Genomic DNA, 21,567 nt, shown 5'->3' on the forward strand with positions numbered 1-21,567 from the left:
GAAAACACAGATAAACTATAAGAGACTCTTAAATACAGAGAACAAACTGAGCATTGCTAGCACAGTGTTGGGTGGGGGGGAAGGGCTACAGGAGTGAGGGGCATTAAGGAGGATATCACATTGTTGGGATGAGCGCTGGGTGTTATATGTAAGTGATGAATCACTAAATTCTACTCCTAAAATTATTATTACACTATATGTTAACTAATTTGGATTTAAATTTTTAAAAATAATAAATAAACGAATGAACGAATGAAACGTTTGCAACTGTTGCATTTAAGTTTTAGGTCAGTTTTTTATAGAAACATTTTATTTCCTTATAAAGTATTGAGAATCAATTACATGATGTTTTGGTATGGCAAAAGGAAGACAGTGTTTTCTTTTTCTGTTTTAAAATTCTTGATTTTCAAACCCTTAATTTTAGACAAAAAGCTGAGAAGTGGTATGTCACAGTTATACTGAATGCATTTTGAAGGCAATGGATAGATTTTTGATAATGAAGTAATACTGTTTTCATAAGGAGAAATCCAGCTTACTTCATAATTTAGGTAATAAGTATATTGATTTTGGAACCAGGATAAACCCTCAGCCTTTGATCAGTCTGCCACTGATATCTTCTCCAAAAATAGGTTTTAAAAAACAACCACAGGGGCACCTAGGTGGCTTGGCTGGTTAAGTGTCTGACTCTTGACTTCAGCTCAGGACATGATCTCATGGTTCATGTGATCTAGCCCCAGGTCCGGTTCTGCACTGACAATGTGGAGCCTGCTTGAATTCTCTCTTTCTAAATAAATAAACTTAAACATTTTTAAAAACTATAACTACAGAGATTTTTAGAAAATGGTTAGTAAAACCTAATAACCAGCTCAGCTACTGTGAATTAAACCATTTTGATCTTTGAGAAATAGTTTACTTAATGCTAGTGTCTAACTACTATTCTTTAAAACCATTTTCTTGGGGTGCCTGGGTGGCTTAGTCAGTTAAGTGCTTGACACTTGGTTTTGGCTCAGGTCATGATCTCATGATTCGTGAGTTCAAGCCCCACATCAGGCTCCATGCTGATGGTGTGGAGCCTGCTTGGGATTCTCTCTCTCTCCCTCTCTCTCTGCCCCTCACCTGCTCACTCTCTCATTCTCTCTCAAAATAAATAAATAAATTTTAAAAAATTAAAAATAAACCATTTTCTTTAAAAAGTAAATAAGGGGCGCCTGGGTAACTAAGACAGTTAAGCATCCGATTCCTGATATTGGCTCAGGTCATGATCTCTTGGTCATGGGATGAAGCCCCAGGTCGGGCCCATGCTGAATCAAAATAAATAAGATTTTTTTTGAAAGCAAATAAGAATGAATCAGTTTAAGTGTTGAATGTCAGACAAGTGATACTCTATTTTACAAGAATTACAAATTGTTTATAATGGACATATATTGATAAAAATGGACATTACAAGAAAGATTTCATAGTAGCTTTAAAAAAAACCTTTTGATAAGAAAAAAGCCATTTTTTAAATAACGCATTGCCTACTTTTATAGGACTGACTGCTGATGCTAGAGTGGTAATAAACAGAGCCCGTGTGGAGTGTCAGAGTCATAAGCTTACAGTTGAGGATCCAGTAACTGTAGAATATATAACTCGCTTCATAGCAACCTTGAAGCAGGTAAGCCAGTATTCCGACAGATTTCTTCAGGCTTTCTTCTTTTGCATCATTATGGTTCCTGTCATGGGAATACTATAAGCACTCTAGTCATTTAATCCATTAAATCTACTAAACTCCTTATTCCTTCTCACATTTACTTCATATTCACACTCTTATTCCAGTGGACTGGATTGATTTGATCGTTAGAAACCTCAGTCACTATCAATTCTGGGAATTCTATTAAAATTTAAAAGAGCAATAAATCTCATATTTTAAGAGGATTTCTGTACTTCTCGTGATACAGTAACGAAAACCTTTTTTTTTCTTTTAAGTTTACTAAAGAAATACCCATGATTCTTTCACCTGCAAACCTAAACAAAACTGATCATGTTTGAATTTGACTTCTGAATCCATACATAGATACACAGGTTGACATTACATATAATCACGATGTATATAAGTATTCTTACTCTCATTTTATGTGCCCTTTATGTATGCCAGCATAGTCCTTATGCATACTTACCATTCTTACTGTGTAATACTGTTTCCAGTTGCTCACTGGAAATTATTTAGATTGTTTCCAGTTTCTTTCCCTTTCTCATTCCCTTTCTCAATTTAGTACTTTAATAGCATTACTCTATCTTTGTCATAGCTTTTAGTTTTCTTTTTTGAATTATATTGTTAAATTAATTTTCAGTATGAGATTACTAGATTAGAGATTGTAATTGGTTTTAAGACTCTTGTTATATGTAGCTAAATTGCTTGGTAAAAAGATTGAACCAATTTTTATTGTGTAACCAGCAATGCATAAATGTATCCCTGAAGGATCATCAGCCTTGGGTTTCCATTTTTCTTTTATTTCGCAAATAAGTATAACATAGTACTGTAATAGTTGTTTTAATTTGTATTTTATAATTAGTAGTGAGGTTGATTTTTTTCCCACATGTTCATTTGCTATTTTCATTTCTTCTAGTGTAAACTATCTTTCCTTTTGACAGGCACTCTTAGTGGTTAAGAATGCGCCTCCAGGAGCACATTGGGGGTTTGAATCCTGGCTTTGCTACTTTCTAGTTAATGCCGTGAGCACACTATTTAGTCTGTTTTTTTGTAATTTTCTTCTTTATGGAATAAACATTACAATAATACCTAGTTCGTTGAGCTGCATTGTGAATTAAATGATTAACACATCTAAAGCATTTAGAATATTTTCTGGCATGGATTTTGTCATTGTCCACGTAGAGATTTCTTTATAGACTATATATTCTAGATACTAAACTTTTAGACTATATACTTATAAAAAATTACCCTATTTTGTTTTTTTTTAATTCATGTCTCAAGGAAGTCCAACATTTTTATATTTTTCTACTTTATTTTGGCTTGATTTTCTCAGTCGTTAAAAAGGTACCCACTAAAAAACAAGATGCAGAGCATTGTATATACAAGGTTCCCAATTGTGGCTTTAGTTTTTCTTCTAGATATATAAAGGCTATACACAGAACATTTAATATACATTGTAAACCTGTAATAGTGGGGTTGCTACTGGGAAGGGGCCTGGGGCTGTGAGACAAAAGAGATCTTTTATGTACTCCTTTTGTACTTTTAAATTATTTTAAACCTGTGCAAGTACTACTTTTTCATTAAAAAAAAAAAAAACATGGTTGTTTAAGCAAATAAGAGGGTCTCTCCTCTGAGGTATATTTACAAAACATTTACTTTATACCTCTGTGTGAACTTGGAATATTAAGAAATACTGGAGAATAAAGACACAAACCCTGCTCATTAAGAGTTTATTTATATTTGTAGCACAACTATTTGCATTCAAAGTTTGAAGTGGCTAATAAAAATATATAATAATAAAATGAAAAAAAGGTGTGGACTTGAGCTGTCAGGACTGCCCTGTGCACGACTTCTAGGGGCACCAGTCTCAGAATTAGTGGGAATTCCACTCTCAGGAAGTTCCTGGCAGTAAAGTAAAAAGAAATACAATTGGTTTCCAATGCCCTGTTGTCTGGGAGGGGAAAAAATGCTTTTTCTTCCAGAGAGATAAAGGTTTCCTTGTTTGGGAACTGAAAGAAATCTCTTAGTTGGGTTTTCTGTAGAGATAACTTAGTATAGAGTGAACAGAATATCCTTGATAATAGTATCAAGTAAAAGTACTGATTATAGTAGTGACAACTGTAGTATCTCTCAGAGTAAACCCCAAGGACTTCCTTCCAAAGCACAGCTCACTAAAATCAGCTTTACTAGGTGGGAACCAAAATGGTGTGACATATACGGTTCTCTGCTATATTAACAAGATTATAGTCTAGTTATGTTACCAAAAAGCATATAAAGCAATGAGAAAATAGTTTTAAGACCATATATAAGCACTTTTAATTATTTAATTTTACATACTGTATGCATTAATTTCATTAAAATTTCATCATGGATTGAAGTTATTCCAGAAGAAGTCAGAAAGAGGATCTTAAAGAAATACAGAATACTTAGAATTTCTTAGTTGGTAAGTAATAGTGCTGTTCTTTGTATGGCCTCATAGAAAAAGTAGTTGAAAAACACTTTATTTTTCAGAAATATACACAAAGCAATGGGCGAAGACCTTTTGGCATTTCTGCCTTAATTGTAGGTTTTGATGATGATGGCATCCCAAGATTATATCAGACTGATCCCTCTGGTACTTACCATGCTTGGAAGGTAAGTCATGAATTTGTTAATATAGTTTAGAAGTTAAGTAAATGTATTCACAGTAAAGTTTTATCGTTTTCAGGGACATGACAAAAATTATGTTGCATTAAAATATTTTTCTTAATTTTTTTTTTTAATTTTTTTTTCCAACGTTTTTATTTTTTTTTATTTATTTTTGGGACAGAGAGAGACAGAGCATGAACGGGGGAGGGGCAGAGAGAGAGGGAGACACAGAATCGGAAGCAGGCTCCAGGCTCCGAGCCATCAGCCCAGAGCCTGACGCGGGGCTCGAACTCACGGACTGCGAGATCGTGACCTGGCTGAAGTCGGACGCTTAACCGACTGCGCCACCCAGGCGCCCCTTTCTTAATTTTTTTAAGGTTTATTCATTTCTCAGAGAGAGAGCATGAGTGGGGGAGGGGCAGAGAGAGAGGGAGACACAGAATCTGAAACAGGCTCCAGGCTCTGAGCTGTCCGCACAGAGTCCGACTCTGGGCCTGAACTCACGGACCGCAAGATCATGACCTGAGCCGAAGTCGGACGCTTAACCAGGCGCCCCTTGTTGCATTAAAATACTGATGGTGGTACAAACTTTATGTAACCATTTAGCTAGTCAGCAACTACGGTGGTTTTTGATGGATAGAGAAACACTTTGTTTTATTAATCACAAGGTCTTTTCCTTTTGAAAAGATGTGACAAACCTAAGTATATGTAAATGGCCAAATAAGAGATATATCCAGTTGCTGTTAACACACAATTGAATGAGCATTTAAGCCCCATAGTGAAGTATTTAACGCATCCTTTATTCGAGAGTTAGAGTACCCCAAACTATGAATCGGTTTGGGGTACAATTTATATGGCAGTACATTACAATTTTCTCCACATAATTCTTGGAATATAGTTTGTTTTCTGGATAAGTTGTCATTCCTGTTTCAGTACCTAAATACTAACTTTGCTTAATGGTACATTCAAATCTAATACAAAAGTCCAGGGCCTAGGGAAACTAGTGACAGTTTCCAGAAATAAGTTTTTGTATATTCTCATATATAAATATAGAAGTACCCCATAAAATCTAAATAGTTTTTTATATTATTAAAGTTTAAGCACCCAAGCTTTAAATAATTTCGTGAGGGCGCCTGGGTGGCTCAGTCAGTTAAGCATCTGATTCTTGATTTTGGCTCAGGTCATGATCTCATGGTTCATGAGATAGATTCCCACATTGGGCTGTGCACTGACAGCATGTAGCCTGCTTGGGATTCTTTCTCTCCCTCTCTGCCCCTCCCCTACTCACACACACTTGCACACTCACTCTCTCTCTCTCTCAAATAAATAAGCTTAAAAAAAATTTCATGAAGAGTTTATTTTACTGTTATTAAAAGTCAAATAGGGCACCTGGGTGGCTTAGTCGTTAAGTATCTGACTTCGGCTCAGGTCATGATCTCACAGTTCATGAGTTCAAGTCCCATATCAGGTGAGCTCAAGCCCTGCTTCAGGTAAACACGAGCCCCATTTCAGGTGAGCCTCGCTTCTCTCTCTCTCTCTCTCTCTCTCTCCCCCATCCCCTCCCTCTCTCTCTGCCCCTCCTGGGATTCTCTCTCTTTGTTTCTCTGCCCTTTGCTCACTTGTGCACACACTCTCTCTAAAAAAAATAATAATAATTAAATTAAAATTAAATATAAAAATAAAAGCCAAATAAATTAATGGGGAAATATTACCTTGGTCTTTATGTTTGTATTAACTAAAGGAGATTTTTGGGCTAACCACACTCATTCTGTTTTATAAACCAATTAACCAGGCCAGTAAAACAGTGGATTATATTCTTGCCACAAAGATCTGAATATTTGTGTAAGCTACACACCTTCTTTTAAGTTACCTGGACAAACTAATTGGTAATCAGAAACTGTGAATTTACCTGCTGCAAATACCAGACTTTTTTCTGCCAATTTAAGAAATCTTTTACATGTATTAGATTTCTTATGTTTCCCAAATCTATACTTTCAACAAGTTATTATAGCCTTTCTCAAAATATTTTGAAGTCTGCCATCTTCTGTTTGTATTAATTATTACATCTCATTTCAATATCATAACATAATAATTTCCAAGTTTACATAATTTTTCATTTTAATCTGTTTGCTCCCTAGGGTCATACAGAGAAGCACTTTTATTGCAAAGTCAACTAGTTAGGAAAATTATGGATTTTTTTTTAATTTGGGGGATTTCATTTATCATTAGGTCTAAACTATGCTTTGCCGTGGTGTCTGAAGAACATGTAGTAGAGGTGGAGGGTGTAAACAGGTGTGTGCATACACCTGCACACATGTATACCCCATAACCATTTTACTGATTTCACACATTGTACTTTCTTGTAGGATTTTGGTTGAAATCAAATGCAACTTAAAAAAATGATAACAAAAAAACATTTGGAAACTTTTTCATTTTACGTATTTGGTAAGTGAGACTCAGGAGTCAAGTGATTTTTTTTTTAAAAAGCCACACCACTAGTTAATGACAAAACTGTCATTAGAACTTAGGGTCTTTGGGGCGCCTGGGTGGCGCAGTCGGTTAAGCGTCCGACTTCAGCCAGGTCACGATCTCGCACTCTGTGAGTTCGAGCCCCGCGTCAGGCTCTGGGCTGATGGCTCAGAGCCTGAAGCCTGTTTCCGATTCTGTCTCCCTCTCTCTCTGCCCCTCCCCCGTTCATGCTCTGTCTCTCTCTGTCCCAAAAATAAATAAACGTTGAAAAAAAAAAATTCAAAAAAAAAAAAAAAAGAACTTAGGGTCTTCTGCCTTATTAGTACAGTGTTCCTTCCACTACATCATGCTTAGGCCAAATGATTCTTTATGTGTGTTATATAAATTCTGATATCCAGTCTTGAAAGGTAGAATAAAATCTTCTGGCTTTATTTCTGTTTTGGGGAAACTATATATAGCACTTTAGCCATGAGATCAGGTGGGGTTTTTTTGTTTTTTTTCATTTCTATGGTTTGTTTTTTACCAAGTAGCCTGATAAAGTGATACAATGGGCTGTTGAGGACATGGCTGTGGTACCATGTGGAGCCAACACTTTCACAGTGCTAGGATGTAGTTTTTTACAAGGCGCAGAGAGAGGACGCATGAAATGAATTATGGAAATGGGAAGTTAAAAATATAAACTCTGGCCACCTGACCTGTTGCAGAAATGAGAACAGAAATAACTGTTACCAGCACTTTGGTCGGTTTGTTGAGGTTCTTTATCTGGCATGTTAACACAGACTTTTATTTTTTTAAGATTATGGTCCATTAGTGATCCTGCCTTAATGGATTATAAAGCCTTGAGTTAACTTTTTTTGCTTTATATGGGAATAATAAGAGAGATCTCCAGAAAATCCCTTGAGTACAAGACATCTCCCTGGTCCCATTGTATAATAGCAACTTTATTTCCCTTGATAATCAGAATAAATCATACCATCCTCACAGTAACCCATTATTTGCCTACTGGTTCAACGGCATGAGGAGTCCAAAATTGCCAAGTGGAAGTCTCAGCTTCTAGTTCAGTGAAATTATTGTTATATCCCCTAGTAGAACATTGCCTCTTCTCCCTCCCCTACCACGCTGCCAACTTGGGAAGTAGGACCTTTAAACTGAAACAACCTGGGGCACCTGGGTGGCTCAGTCAGTTAAGCAGCCGACTTTGGATCAGGTCATGATCTCACACTCCGTAAGTTTGAACCCCGTGTCGGGCTCTGTGCTGACAGCTCGGAGCCTGGAGCCTGTTTCAGATTCTGTGCCTCCTTCTCTCTCTGACCCTCCCCTGTTCATGCTCTGTCTGTCTCTGTCTCAAAAATAAATAAACATTAAAAAAATTTTTTTAAATAAACTGAAACAACCTTAGAAGCAAAAATTTTATTAGTGGGATATCAGGGGTTTAATGAGACATCTATCCCTTGACTCCTAGATGTGTGGCTATGATCCTGTTTCCAGGCACACAAGAGGATCTTGTCGAACATAAACCTGGCTTCAGAAGATGCTGCCCCCCCGCCCCGCCCCACACACACACCCCTGGTGCTATAACTGAGTCTTCAGTTGGCTATTCCCTATTTTTACTAGGCTGGCTTCTTTAGGATTACAGAACATAAGACCAGTGAATCCTATGGGCACAAGTATATTCTCTCAGTTCCTCCTTGGTCAACAGCAGTGTTTTGTAGGATACCATCATGGTGAAGAAAACATTCAGGAAGTTCACAGAAGGTGAGGCATTTGTTACAGGGAAATAAAACTCCTATCCAGAGTAAGTTTCTCTTCCAATAAAGGCATATAGCTGCCCCTTCCATGACAGAAGAGTCTTAAGAAATCAGTTAGCTGTGTAGTTCTGGCAGTATCCAGATCAGTGGAAACACCCTTTTTGAAATATTTTTCTTCTTCTTTATGTTTTCATATTGCAGAAAATATTATTTTTACTTAGAGTAATGGGTTCTGGGGTTTGGCACATTACATTAAATTATATTAATCAGAAATCCTCCTGCAACCACATAGAATACTAGAATGGTCATTAACATGTTTTTAATGCATAGCTGAACTTACAAAAAGGACAAAATCCTAAGGGGCCAGAAATAAAGAAGAAATTGAGTACCAGAGCAATAATCCTGTGAGTTGAAGATACCTCTGTGCCAGGGATATTGTAGTGTAGGATTCCCAAAGATAATTCACTATCAAAAGTTACAAAGTAAAATATATAAAGAGTCCATCACTTAACAAATATTCCCTCTAGGGGTTCCTGGGGGGCTCAATCGGTTAAGTGTCTGACTGTTGATTTGGGCTCATAGTATGATCTCACAGTTCATGAGATCAAGCCCCACATTGGGCTCTACATTAACAGTGCAGAACCTGCTTAGGATTGTCTCTCTCCCTCTCTCTCTGCCCCTCCATCACTCACATGCATGCTCACACTCTCTCAAAAAAAAAAAAAAAACTTAAAAAATATTCCATCTATAAATATTTGAATTGCATATCAAATATTGTTCTAGGTTCTGGGGATACCGAGATACCAAAAATATGTACTGATGGTATACATGTAACATAAATCCTTGGGGGAAAAAGAACAGGTTGGGAGGAGAGAATGTGATTGGTAGGTAAGGTAGTCAGGGAAAGCACCTTTGAAAAAGCGATATGTGAACAGAGGCCTGAAGAAAGTAAAGGAGCGAGCCAGGTAGTTATTTCTGTGGTATTCCAAACAGGAACCAATAAGGCAGCAGTATGTTCCATATCTGTGAGACATCAAGCTGTATGCAGAGCATATGACTGTGCTGTGGTGACTGCAGAAAGATAGTGATGAAGGATGAAGTAAGAAGCAGGAGGGGACTGATCTTACAGGGTCAAAAAGGCCATTGTAGGACTTGCATATTAAATAGGGCGATGTAGAGAGCCATTTGATTTTTTTGCATAATAGAATAACATGATCTGACTTTTATATTTTTAAAGTATCTGTGTGGCTGCTGTATTGAAATAGACTGTATAGTAAGGTCGAAGCAGGCAAACAAGTTAGAAGGCTATGTCCAATAATAATCTAGGTTAGGGGCAGTGGACCAGTGGAAGATGGGGAAGGAGCCAGCATAGTCTGTAAAGGAAGAGTACCCAGAGAGTGGCATCCTGGATCACAAGTGAAAACACCATTCCAAGAAGAGTTGATCAGCTGAGTCAGTGCCACTGAGTCAGATGAAAAGTGAAATGACTGGATTTGGCAATGGGCAGGTCATTGGTGACCTTGACAGGAACTTCTCATAGTGACGATAGACTGATTAGAGTGGACTTAAAAGGGAGAAAGTTCCAAGAGTCATCAAGCTTTCATACATTCCGTATGAGAGCACACAAAGGATAACATTGTTCTATTACTCATCAGCTAAGAAATTCTAATAGTAAATAAAGTATTGCTGCCAAAATGACCTTGTTTATCGATTTTTATTCTGTATATCTTTAAGATATACCAAGATACATCTGCAAGGTATTGTTTTGGCTCTTAACAACAGGGATGTGATGATTCTTAACATATAAGGGTTTATTTTTCTCATATACTTAGAAGTTTGAGGATAGATGGTCACTGGTATTTGTCTCTTTTATTATCATAGTCTTTGCCCATGCTCTCAAAGTGGCTGCTAGATCTCCAGCCAAACTGTCTGCATTCCAGGTACCAAAGGTTTCTAGAAATTCCACCCATTTATTTCCACTTATCTATTCCTACTGGTAGCTGGGGCTAGGAAATCCTGCTTTTCAGCAGGCACATTGCCTAGAGTTCTGTCACAAAGGAAGAATGAATATTGGCGTTGGCTGCTAATGATCTTTGCTATAGAAATCATCATTAATCATTACAGGCAGGAAAAAATACTGCAAGACTATCAGAGTCTTCTGAAGTGGGCTGGAGGAGGGGTGGGTGATGGGTTGGGAGAAAGGGTGGGGACTTGAGCATGGCAAGAAGATCTTAAGAAACCAGTCAAGTAGGTAAGAATTAAAGAATTTTTGTATTAGCAATTAGGAGAATTGGACAGGAAAGTCACCAGGAATTTATAAGGTGACCTTTAAGGGCTCAGTGAGATTTTTTGGATAAACCACTACCTTATGTTCCTCCTCTCATAGCAACACCTAGTTACCCCCCCAAAACTAGTAGCTAATAATACTCCAAAGTCATACCAGTCTTTACCTTTGATCTTAGTGAAATTTCAAAGCCACAAGATTCAACTTAAAATTTCTAACTATTTATTTTAGTCCTCTGAAATATAAAGGCATAGAAAAAGTTCTGTGAAATAAAAATAATCTTCTGCTAACAGGAACAATACACTGTCAGGCAGTACAAAAGGTAGGCTTTCATGCTCACTTCCTAAAATCTCTTTTGAGATCTCTTTCTTATAATCAAAACTAACCATAACCACTTGGAACTAAGACTTTCCCTCATTCACTGCCAGGATCCTTCATTGAAAGGATGGACTTTTCTGCTGGTTCCTCTCACTCTCTAAAATCATCAAAGCGAAGGGCCAGGTGGCAGCACAGTGTATAAAGTTCAGAGCTTGGACTGTCACTTCAAACTACTTGGTTTCAAAGCTCAGCTCTTCTACTTACCCGGTCTTCCGAGATCTTGGGCAAAATTACTTAAGGCACTGGTTCACGAATTGGGGTGATTGTGTACCCACCGAGAGACATTTGGCAATATCTAGAGACCTGTTTGGTTGTCACAACTGGGGTGGGGGATGCTACTGGCACCTAGTGGGTAGACGCTGCTACACATCCTACAATGCACAGGGCAGCGCCCGAGCAAAGAATTATCCAGCTCAAAATGTCAATAGTGCTGAGGATGAGAAAGCTCGTTTTGACATTTCCAACCTCCCATTTCTTCATTTGTGAATTGGGCTTAGTAATTATTTAATTGTTTTTGTGATGGTTGAATGAGATAATCCATGCAAAATGCTCAGCATAGTGCCTGGCACGTAAGTGCTCTGTTAATATGAACTACTGTTACCATCCTCATTATCATCACTAATACTCGTCTAGATATTTATTTTTTTATAATTTTTTTTTTTACCGTTTATTTATTTTTGAGACAGAGAGAGACAGAGAATGAATGGGGGAGGGTCAGAGAGAGAGGGAGACACAGAATCTGAAACAGGCTCCAGGCTCTGAGCTGTCAGCACAGAGCCCGACGCGGGGCTCAAACTCACAGACCGCGAGATCATGACCTGAGCCGAAGTCGGACGCTTAACTGACTGAGCCACCCAGGCGCCCCTCGTCTAGATATTTAGACTGAACTAAATATATTATGCGTGGCCATGCAGCCAGGGCAATCGTTCACCTCTTTCCTTCATCTGAAGAAAATTTCGAAGGAACAAAGAAAAATGGGGAATGGAACAGAAGAATCTTCTCTCATTTACAGAATCAAAGGTAATGAATCAGTAATTAGGTGACCATTCTATTCTAAGTTCTAAGAAAATGGTACGCACGGTCCTATTCATATAAACAGTTTCTTCTTCATGCCAATGTCCTTTTTTCCTTTTTTCTTTCTTCCTTTTGTACTGTATTACAAAGTTATATACCTCCTTTCCTCTCTACCTCTTTTGGAATTTCAACTGTTTCAATCTTTTCTGGTTATCAAGGAGTTGGAAGCCATTAAAGTAGTAGAAAGCATTGACCAGGACAAGACAGTGGTATGTTTGAAGATAAGTCATACCACCATTACAGATTATTCATGTAGTAACAAAATGAGCTGCTGAAATGCTAGCTAATTTTTCAAAACTACAATTTTCACGTAGTAATTACACTAAGAAATGTGGTAGTAAACTCTACACTTCACTGAGTAACCATAAATTCATTCATACTGTAATGATACTAATAATTATCTTATTTTTCAAGGCAAATGCAATAGGCCGAAGTGCTAAAACTGTCCGAGAATTTCTAGAAAAGAATTACACAGAAGATGCTATAGCAAACGACAATGAAGCTATCAAATTAGCAATAAGAGCTTTGCTAGAAGTAAGTGATCTAATAAAGCATATTCAGGAAAACATGTTTTTTTCCCTTATCTATTTGCTTCAAAAAGTAAAATTTGCTGAAGTAATTCTACTATTGAGCTTATTCTACATTAGGTTGTCCAGTCTGGTGGAAAAAACATTGAACTTGCTATAATAAGAAGAAACCAGCCTTTGAAGGTAAGTCATTAACCAAAGAGGAAAAAACATATGTAGTATAAAGTAATTTGACAACAGTTGAATCTTGTCAAAATGTTGACGCCCGTGAATCTTCATTAAATGCCTGAAAACTCCATTAGCATCCACTGGCAACATGATGACTTCTGTTTTGTTTCTGTAGCCTAATGTTCACTAATTCGCATGTGCTTATTGTGAGCACTTACCTTTGCGAAGACTTAGAGGTGCTGAGATCTGTATGTAGTCCTACCCCATTTAGTATGTATTCTTCGAGGCAGGAACCCCTACTGAGCCAGTCATATATGGGGTTGGTATAGAACATTGCCTATGGATATTTATTCCCAGCACCATAAACAAGCACACCTCGGAGATGCTGAGGATTCAGTTCCAACCACTGCCATAAAGCCAGTATTGCAGGGCCACCTGGTTGGCTCAGTTGGTTGAGCATCTGACTGTTGATTTCAGCTCAGGTGGTGATGTCACAGTTGTGAGACTGAGCCTCGAGTCAGGCTCTGTGCCATGGACGTGGAGTCTGCTTGAGATTTTCTCTCTCCCTCGACCCTCCCCGACTCTTGCACGTACACACACATTCTCTAAAAAAAAAAAAGAGAGAGAGAAAGAAAGAAAAAAAAAAGCCAATATTGCCACAAAACAAGTCAAATGAATTTTTTGGTTTCCCAATGTATGTAAAAGTTATATTTATACTGTAGTCTCTTTAAGTGTGCATTTTGTCTAAAAAAACAAAACAATGTACCTAATTAAAAAATACAATGCTGCGGTGCCTGGGTGGCTCAGTTGGTTGAGCATCAGACTTCGGCTCAGGTCATGATCTTGCAGTTCATGAGTTCAAGCCCTGCATTGGGCTTGCTGCTGTCAGCATGGAGCCCACTTCAGATCGTCTGTTCCCTGCCTCCTGCCCCTCCCCTGCATGCTCTCTCTTTCAAAAATTGAATGTTAAAAAATTACAGTGCTAAAAAATGCGAGCCAATATTTGAGCTTTCAGTGAGTCATAATTTCTGATTACAGATCACCATAACAAATATAATAGTAATGAAAAAATTTGAAACCTGAGAATTACCAAAATGTGACACAGACACAAAGTGAGCAAATACTGTTGGAGAAGTGGTGCCAATAGACTTGCTTGATGGAGGGTTGCCGCACACCTTCAATTTGTAAAAAATGCAGGGGTGTCTGGCTGGCTTGGTTGGTCGAGCATGTGACTCTTGATCTTGGGGTTGTGAATTTAAGCCCCACGTTGGATGTAGAGCTTACTTAAAAGAAATTAAAACCCCAACAATTTATTAAAAATGTAGTATTTGTGGGGCACCTGGGTGGTGCAGTCGGTTAAGCGTCCGACTTCAGCCAGGTCACGATCTCGCGGTCCGTGAGTTCGAGCCCCGCGTCGGGCTCTGGGCTGATGGCTCGGAGCCTGGAGCCTGTTTCCGATTCTGTGTCTCCCTCTCTCTCTGCCCCTCCCCCGTTCATGCTCTGTCTCTCTCTGTCCCAAAAATAAATAAACATTGGAAAAAAAAATGTAGTATTTGCGATACACAATAAAACAAGGTATTCTGTAGAAAGCAGTTATTCTTCCCGTCTTTTTAGATCTTCTGAAAATCAAGATATGCTTCCAGCCAGTGTCATTCAGCTACCGTTAGTATAGCTGTTGGCCCTCCAGGCTTCTAATGTAATATTACCCTTCATTATGTCAGAAACCCTCCACTCCTCTTAATTGTCTACTGGTTTTTATCTATTGTCTCTCCTTTTCAGTTAGAAGTGCCTTGAGCCTCTGTGAGACATAAACTTTAATACCTGGTGTGATAACCTTTCTCTATTTCTTTGAGGCAAGTCTGTACCTTTTGTTAACCATTATGGGTTAAAACTGTGGAGGCACAAAATAAATTGTCCAGAGTATTGTGATGGAGGACTCACTGGCTAAAGAACATTTGAAATTCGGTCCACCACTGTTCCTTAGGTAGAACTGTACACGGTACAGTTTGCCAGCTCTCTAGCCGAGAGTGTAAAAAGCACGTCAAGCATGGGAAACCATATGAAAAGTATACTAAGAAGGATTATTTTACATATACTTTCTGTTTTGAAGGAAGTATTTCAAGGGGGTACAGTATTAAAGTCAGCATTGGGTGGAGCAGTGGGCCTTTTGTTTTTTGAGTTGTATTATTGTCGTTTGTTCTGACACAACATTTGCACCTCGTACCGGTCGTCAGCCAGAAGACGGGGAGGTGAGGATACAGCAGCGGCAAAGCTTCAATGACTAAGAGAAATGGGGAAATGGGTGGAGGTCCTGCCTCTGCACGGCCCCCCAAAAATAACCACGGTGCTGAGATGGAGTGTAGAGATGGGAACCGGGCCGTGTTGTCATCCCTGCTGTCGAGGGTCTCAGGACAGATGCACCATCTGTACATGTCTACCCACAGGGATAGACACACCCAGGCGTGCATATATTTTTACTTAGGAGTGCTAGGATGGTATGTGCACTGGCAGCAAAGTTACACCGCCTCTCCACACGCTGTTTCACGATACGCTGTGTAACATACAGGGCATGTGCTTTGGAATTGGATAGACCTGGGTTTAAGTTTAGAGTTACAGAGATCTAAGTCCCAGCACACTGGTATATTTAGTAGTGTGACCTTGAGCGAGTTGCTCCCCTCTTTACTTTTCAATACAATAAAATTGATTTGTATAAAATAAAAGCTGTTTTTGCTTTACACTGTAGTGAGGGAGCTGTAAACACAGCAGTGTAAGTCACCTTCTCCCTGCCGCTTTGGCTATTCTCGTGGCTGGTAAAACAGGCCAACCCTATTAGAGAGTCAGACAGTGGAGTGGAGAGGAGGGGGAGTTCGGCATGAGTTACTTGCCCATAAACAGAATGAGTCTGCATTTAAATGTTTTCAGAGTTATAGTCATATATATGATATGTAATGCAATATAACATTCTGCCCTCCTTTCTTTTTTAACACAATGATAGTGGAAATGTCATGGAATTAAGTTTTGTCCATATTTGTTATAAATATGTTGCTTACATACATATTATATATTTGAAGATATAAAGTTAAAGTTTAAATAGAAAATAGAAATACCCATTTCAGGTGAGCACCAGCCCCACTTTGGGTGAGCTTGAGCTCCACTTTGGTTGACCATGAGCCCTGTTGCGGGTTTAAAAAAAAAAACAAAAAACACAGGCTCCATTTCAGGTGATTCCTGCCTCTCTCTCCCTCTCTGTCTCTCTCCCTCTCTGTCTCCCTCTCTCTCTGCCTCTCTCCCTCTCTCTTCCATCTCTCTCTGTCCCTCACTCACTTGCACTGTCTGTCTCAGAAAGAAAGAAAGAAAGAAAAGAAAGAAAGAAAGAAAGAAAGAAAGAAAGAAAGAAAGAAAGAAAGAAAGAAGAAACAGAAACAAAGAGTAAATATAAATGTGTAGGGGCACCTGCTGGGTGGGTCAAGTCGTTAAGCATCTGACCCTTGATTTTGGCTCAGGTTATGATCTCATGGTTTGTGAGTTCGAGCCCCATATCAGGCTCTGCCTAACAGTTTGGAGCCTGCTTGAGATTCTCTTTCTCTCTCTCTGCACCTCCCTCTCTCTCTCTCTCTCTCTCTCAAAAATAAATAAATAAACACTTCAAAAAATAAGATATAAATGTATAAAATATAATTTATATTGGAAATATTTAGAAATTACTGGTGTAATTGAAATTTGCTTTTAAATTTTTTTTCTTTTCAGATGTTTAGTGCCAAAGAAATTGAATTACAAGTAACTGAAATAGAAAAGGAAAAGGAAGAAGCAGAGAAGAAAAAATCCAAGAAGACTACCTAATTCTTAGGATGAACATTAGGAGCCTTTAATGTTTTGTTTTACTCCTTGGAATTACTTAGTGAAGTTTTAAAGGAAATAACTTGGTTTGCAGCATTCCATTGAATAGTTATATGCTGTTTTGAGAATGCCACATCTGTGGCTGTCTTCAGACTGTTACATAGACAGACTTACCTTAGTATGAAGATATTCTTTGAAAAGAAATTTCGGTAATTGTTGAAAGCGGTCATAATCCCATATAAGCCTGAGCCTTATTTATGCAAACCTAAGAAAAAACTTTAATTTTTAAGAATTAATAATTTGTTGATGTTTGAGTATTGACTATCAGGTAAAGAGATAGCTATTTCAAAATAAACTGAATACTGAGTCATACTTCACGAATGATAAAAACATCTTTGTGTTGGTAAATTGCCAAAATTTTGTCAGAGCCTTCTTCATTTTTAAACATTTTATCATATTTATTTTACCTTTGTCATTTTATAAGTTGCAGTACATTATTTTTTTCCACAGAACAAGTATTAAAGGCCTAATCTAGATAGGCAGTTAAAGTGTGGTAGGAGCTTATAAGAGCATCTGAATGAGGTACTATATATAGGAAAACAAGGAGAGAAATGGATACATATAAAATTCTTAGTTTCAGTTTTTATTTTATCTTAGTGTCCAGTATGTTAGGTTTGTTACATGTTCCATCAGCCATCTGAGTGCTTACTATGTGCTTGGCCTTGAGCTAGGCTTATTAGGAGTAATACAAAAATATAAAAAGTGATCCCTGTCCACAGAGGGCCCACAAAAAAAATGTGCTTAATTCCTGTATGAGGTTATATTTTTGAAGACAAAGGATATTAATAGGCATAAAAACAATAGCCTATATATCTTACTATTTTAGAGCTTTGTCTTCTCTCTCTCTCTCTCTCTCTCTCTCTCTCTCTCTCCCCCTCTCTCTCTCTTAATTTTAGAGAGCATGTGAGCAGGGGAGAGGGTAAGGAGTAGGAAGACAGAGAATCTCCAGCAGGCTCCATTCTCAGTGCAGAACCCAACACAGGGCTGGGATCATAACCTAAGATGATGACCTGAGCCAAACCAAGTGTCAGACACTTAACCGACTGAGCCACCCAGGTACCCCCTTTTTCTTCTTTTTAATGTTCTTTTTGAAAACGGAGAGGAGAGAGGTTGAGTTTTTGCAGAGGAATGAAAAGCTCAGAATAGATGTTAACAGAAAAGAATCCGTTTGGGGGAACAACGGCCATAAGACGATCTAAGCCATTGGTGGTTGTAGTGCTCTGAAGCAAGGGGAAAAGAAAGAGCGGAGTCAGAATTTTCAGAGATATAGGCGTACCTGGGTGGCTTGGTTAGTTAGGCATCTGACTCTTGATCTCAGCTTAGGTCTTGATCTTGAGTTCAAGCCCTATGGGTGTGGAGCCTACTTTAAAAATATATATATACATAAGAGATACAAAGACACTGGGGCATCTGGGTAGCTCGGCCGGTTAAGCATCCAACTCTTGATTTTGGCTCAGGTGACGATCCCAGGGTCGTGGGATCTAGCCCTGTGTCAGGCTCTGCGCTGAAAGTGGAGCCTGCTTAAATAAATAAAACAAAATTTAGATTTTTTTTTTAAAAAGGGAGCAAGAGATAAAGACCTTAACAAGGCTACCTCACTGGTGTTCATCTTGGGCCAAATTCCTGTGGCCTGCTGCTGATGCATTTCACTTCCTCAGAAGCACTGCAGGGCATTTTCTAAGGTAGAATGTACAATTTGTATTCTACTCTACTTCAGGCCACTCTTATTCTACTCTGACTTATGTCACTCTGACTGCCTTTCTGGTTTCATAGGAACCATGGGATTTTGCAGCTTCCTCTATCTGTCCTCTGTTTTGTTTTGGATACTATGAATGATTCTTTGCTTTGAGTCATACTGTATACCTTTCTTCTTTAGAACTTAGAATCAAAGATAAGTATTTGTTCCCTGTCACTTCTGGCCCCTCTTAGCTTTCCAGAAGCAAAGATGCTTCCCAAGTAGAAGGCCTGCTAAATAAAATATTAGCCTTTTGGAAAAAGAACCTCACCACTTTGAAAATCAGTGATCAGCTCTCTCTGGAGGTATCTCAACATACATGCACACCTAACATACAACGTAAAGGGCAGGATGTTCACATTACCCTGCTGTACTACAATGAGCCCATTATGAATTCTTAATACTCTTGATACATTATTTGATAATAAACATTTGACAAATATTGAGTGTTTTCAGTGGCAGACACTGTTAGATGCTAGGGATATAGTGGTAAGGAGCAGACTCCCAATTTGTCCCCATTACTGTGTAGTGAAAAGGTGGGTATTAAACCCAAATTGGGATTAACTCTGTGAAGCTCTGTGTCTGTTTTCCCTTCTAAACTAGAAGTCCTTCAGGAAGTTGGACTGGGATTTACATCTCTTTCATCTTTGTTTCCACAGGTTGCCTATCATTAAGACTTAATACATGCTTGTTGGGCTGTGTTGACCTATGCAGATTGTTGCAAATATCAGAAATTGAGAGTGGGGAGAGGAATCATCTAATCTCTCACTTAGTGTAGAAGTCAGTTTCCTGATTTCTTTTGGCCCTTGTTGAACATCACAGTAATGGGAAGATATCACATGGTCAATGAATAGTGCAGGCAGGGCCCCTGAAAGTGGATTCCACCCCTGGTGAAATAAAAATGAGAGGACTTGAGGAAGAGAATATATTGTTATGGCCCTGGAAAGCCTTCTAAGGGTGCAGTAACTTGAAGTCACATTCCCCAATCACTCATGCCTGATTGAACATTGCCTTTGTGCTGGGTACCAGAGATGAACAAGATACAGTCCTTGTGTTGAAAAGGTCATAGTGCCAGATAGTTGAGCCCATTCTGACACGTTATTGGAATAACGAAAAGTGTATTTCCCTTATAATCTGAATTTAATATACAGCATTGCTTGCTGATGGTTCTGGAGTGATTTATTTAAATCTTTGCTAGTAAATGTCGCACACAACACCGGATCTTTTAAAAGGGAAATGAGACCTATTTTGTGTGTTAAAATGAAGAAGGTGGTAATACCTCCCTGTCTCCCAGTTTCAACTTCCGATCTGAGGACAGGACAGTCTATACTGCCAAATCCATCTGGCCATAAATAGATATAATGTTAATGACTCTTCTCTGAACCACTGCTGAGCTGTGTGGCTTCTATGCTTCCTATCTGGGAATAATAGGGATACATTATCCAAATGCTATGGTTATAATTCCACCGCTTGTTTTTATTTTTAAGTTTTATTTATTTAAAAAAAAATTTTTTTTAACGTTTATTTTTGAGACAGAGAGAGAAAGAGCATGAACGGCGGGGGGGGGGGGGGGGGGGCGGGCAGAGAGAGAGGGAGACACAGAATCGGAAGCAAGCTCCAGGCTCTGAGCCATCAGCCCAGAGCCGGACGCGGGGCTCGAACTCACAGACCGTGAGATCGTGACCTGAGCTGAAGTCGGCCGCTCAACCGACTGAGCCACCCAGGCGCCCCTATTTGTTTATTTATTTAGAGAGAGAGACAGCAAGCACATAGGAGCAGGGAAGGGGGAGAGAGAAAATCCCAAGAAGTCTCCACATGGTCAGCACAGAGCCCAACGTGGGGCTCGAACTCAGGAACCCTGAGATCATGACCCGAGCCAAAACCAAGAGTCAGCCACTTAACCAACTGAGCCACCCAGGCACCCCACCCCTTGTTTTTACTTAAGGAGTACTCATACAGTACTTGTTACATACCAGACACTTTTGCGTTCTTTACAAACATTAACTCATTTAAGTGTCTTCACAGCTCTCATGAGACACATGTAATTGATGTCCATAGTGCTGACCTTATAGTGCTTTGCTACCACAGCTGTCCATCAAAATGGACACCCACATCCCTCCCCCACAAAGCTGTTTCATGACAGGACTTATTTATTTATTTCACGGGCTGTATTCTTCCTGTAACAGGCATGAGGGTCTGATTATTTTTGGCTCATTTGCTTTGTTTTACTTTGGAAATCTGTTATTTTGGCCAAGTTTCACTGATATGCACAAAGTAATTTTTTTGTTTAACATGAGGTTTTAACCAAAACATACTCTTAACATGCTTGTTACTTAAAATAATCATTTTTACTTCTTTTACTAAGAGAAAATCCCCGATATGGAAGCGCTTTATGTTTTTTCTGCATCGTATCCTCAAGGCGAGATAATCACAAACATTTGGTTTTAAGAGTCAGCTAAACAACTGCGCTTTACATCATTGGGTATGGTTAACTAGACAGTCTGAAAATCCCTCACTACAGGCATAGAAACACTTTCTAACAAACATCCTTTTAAATGCATAGCTTAGCTGACAACAAGGGAAATCCCTAGAGGCCAAAAACAAAAGGGTTTGAAAATCTGAGAACGCATTTTGATCAGATGCGGGTGCTGCCCTGTTTGTATTGGCACAAGGAATAAACGCTAAGAGTCAGGCAACAGAGCACCTAGGAACATCTCCACCCTTACCAGGGTACTTGGTTTATGGCAGCTAGTATTTCATATCAGTGGATAAAGGATTAGGTTATTCAATAAATGGTGACAGGACAACTGGTTATCCATTTGAAAAAATCGGACCTCTACTTCATTCTATTAAAATCAATTCCAGGGGCGCCTGGGTGGCGCAGTCGGTTAAGCGTCCGACTTCAGCCAGGTCACGATCTCGCGGTCCGGGAGTTCGAGCCCCGCGTCGGGCTCTGGGCTGATGGCTCA

General features: G+C 38.9%; 1 protein-coding gene across 2 annotated transcripts in view; it reads left to right on the forward strand.

The window, feature by feature from the left end:
• Nucleotides 1-17,175, forward strand: part of PSMA8 (proteasome 20S subunit alpha 8) — a 49,147-nt gene extending 31,972 nt beyond the window's left edge. For both annotated transcript variants that reach the window (XM_045041944.1, XM_003995084.5), the window contains exons 3-7: nucleotides 1,530-1,654; nucleotides 4,202-4,324; nucleotides 12,686-12,805; nucleotides 12,919-12,981; nucleotides 16,714-17,175. In XM_045041944.1, coding sequence (XP_044897879.1) covers nucleotides 1,530-1,654; nucleotides 4,202-4,324; nucleotides 12,686-12,805; nucleotides 12,919-12,981; nucleotides 16,714-16,806 — 524 coding nt within the window. In that variant the 3' untranslated portion in view covers nucleotides 16,807-17,175. The remainder of the gene's footprint in view (nucleotides 1-1,529; nucleotides 1,655-4,201; nucleotides 4,325-12,685; nucleotides 12,806-12,918; nucleotides 12,982-16,713) is intronic.
• Nucleotides 17,176-21,567: the final 4,392 nt, after the last annotated feature.

Source organism: Felis catus, chromosome D3, assembly GCF_018350175.1.
Source record: "Felis catus isolate Fca126 chromosome D3, F.catus_Fca126_mat1.0, whole genome shotgun sequence".
Lineage (NCBI taxonomy): Eukaryota > Metazoa > Chordata > Mammalia > Carnivora > Felidae > Felis > Felis catus.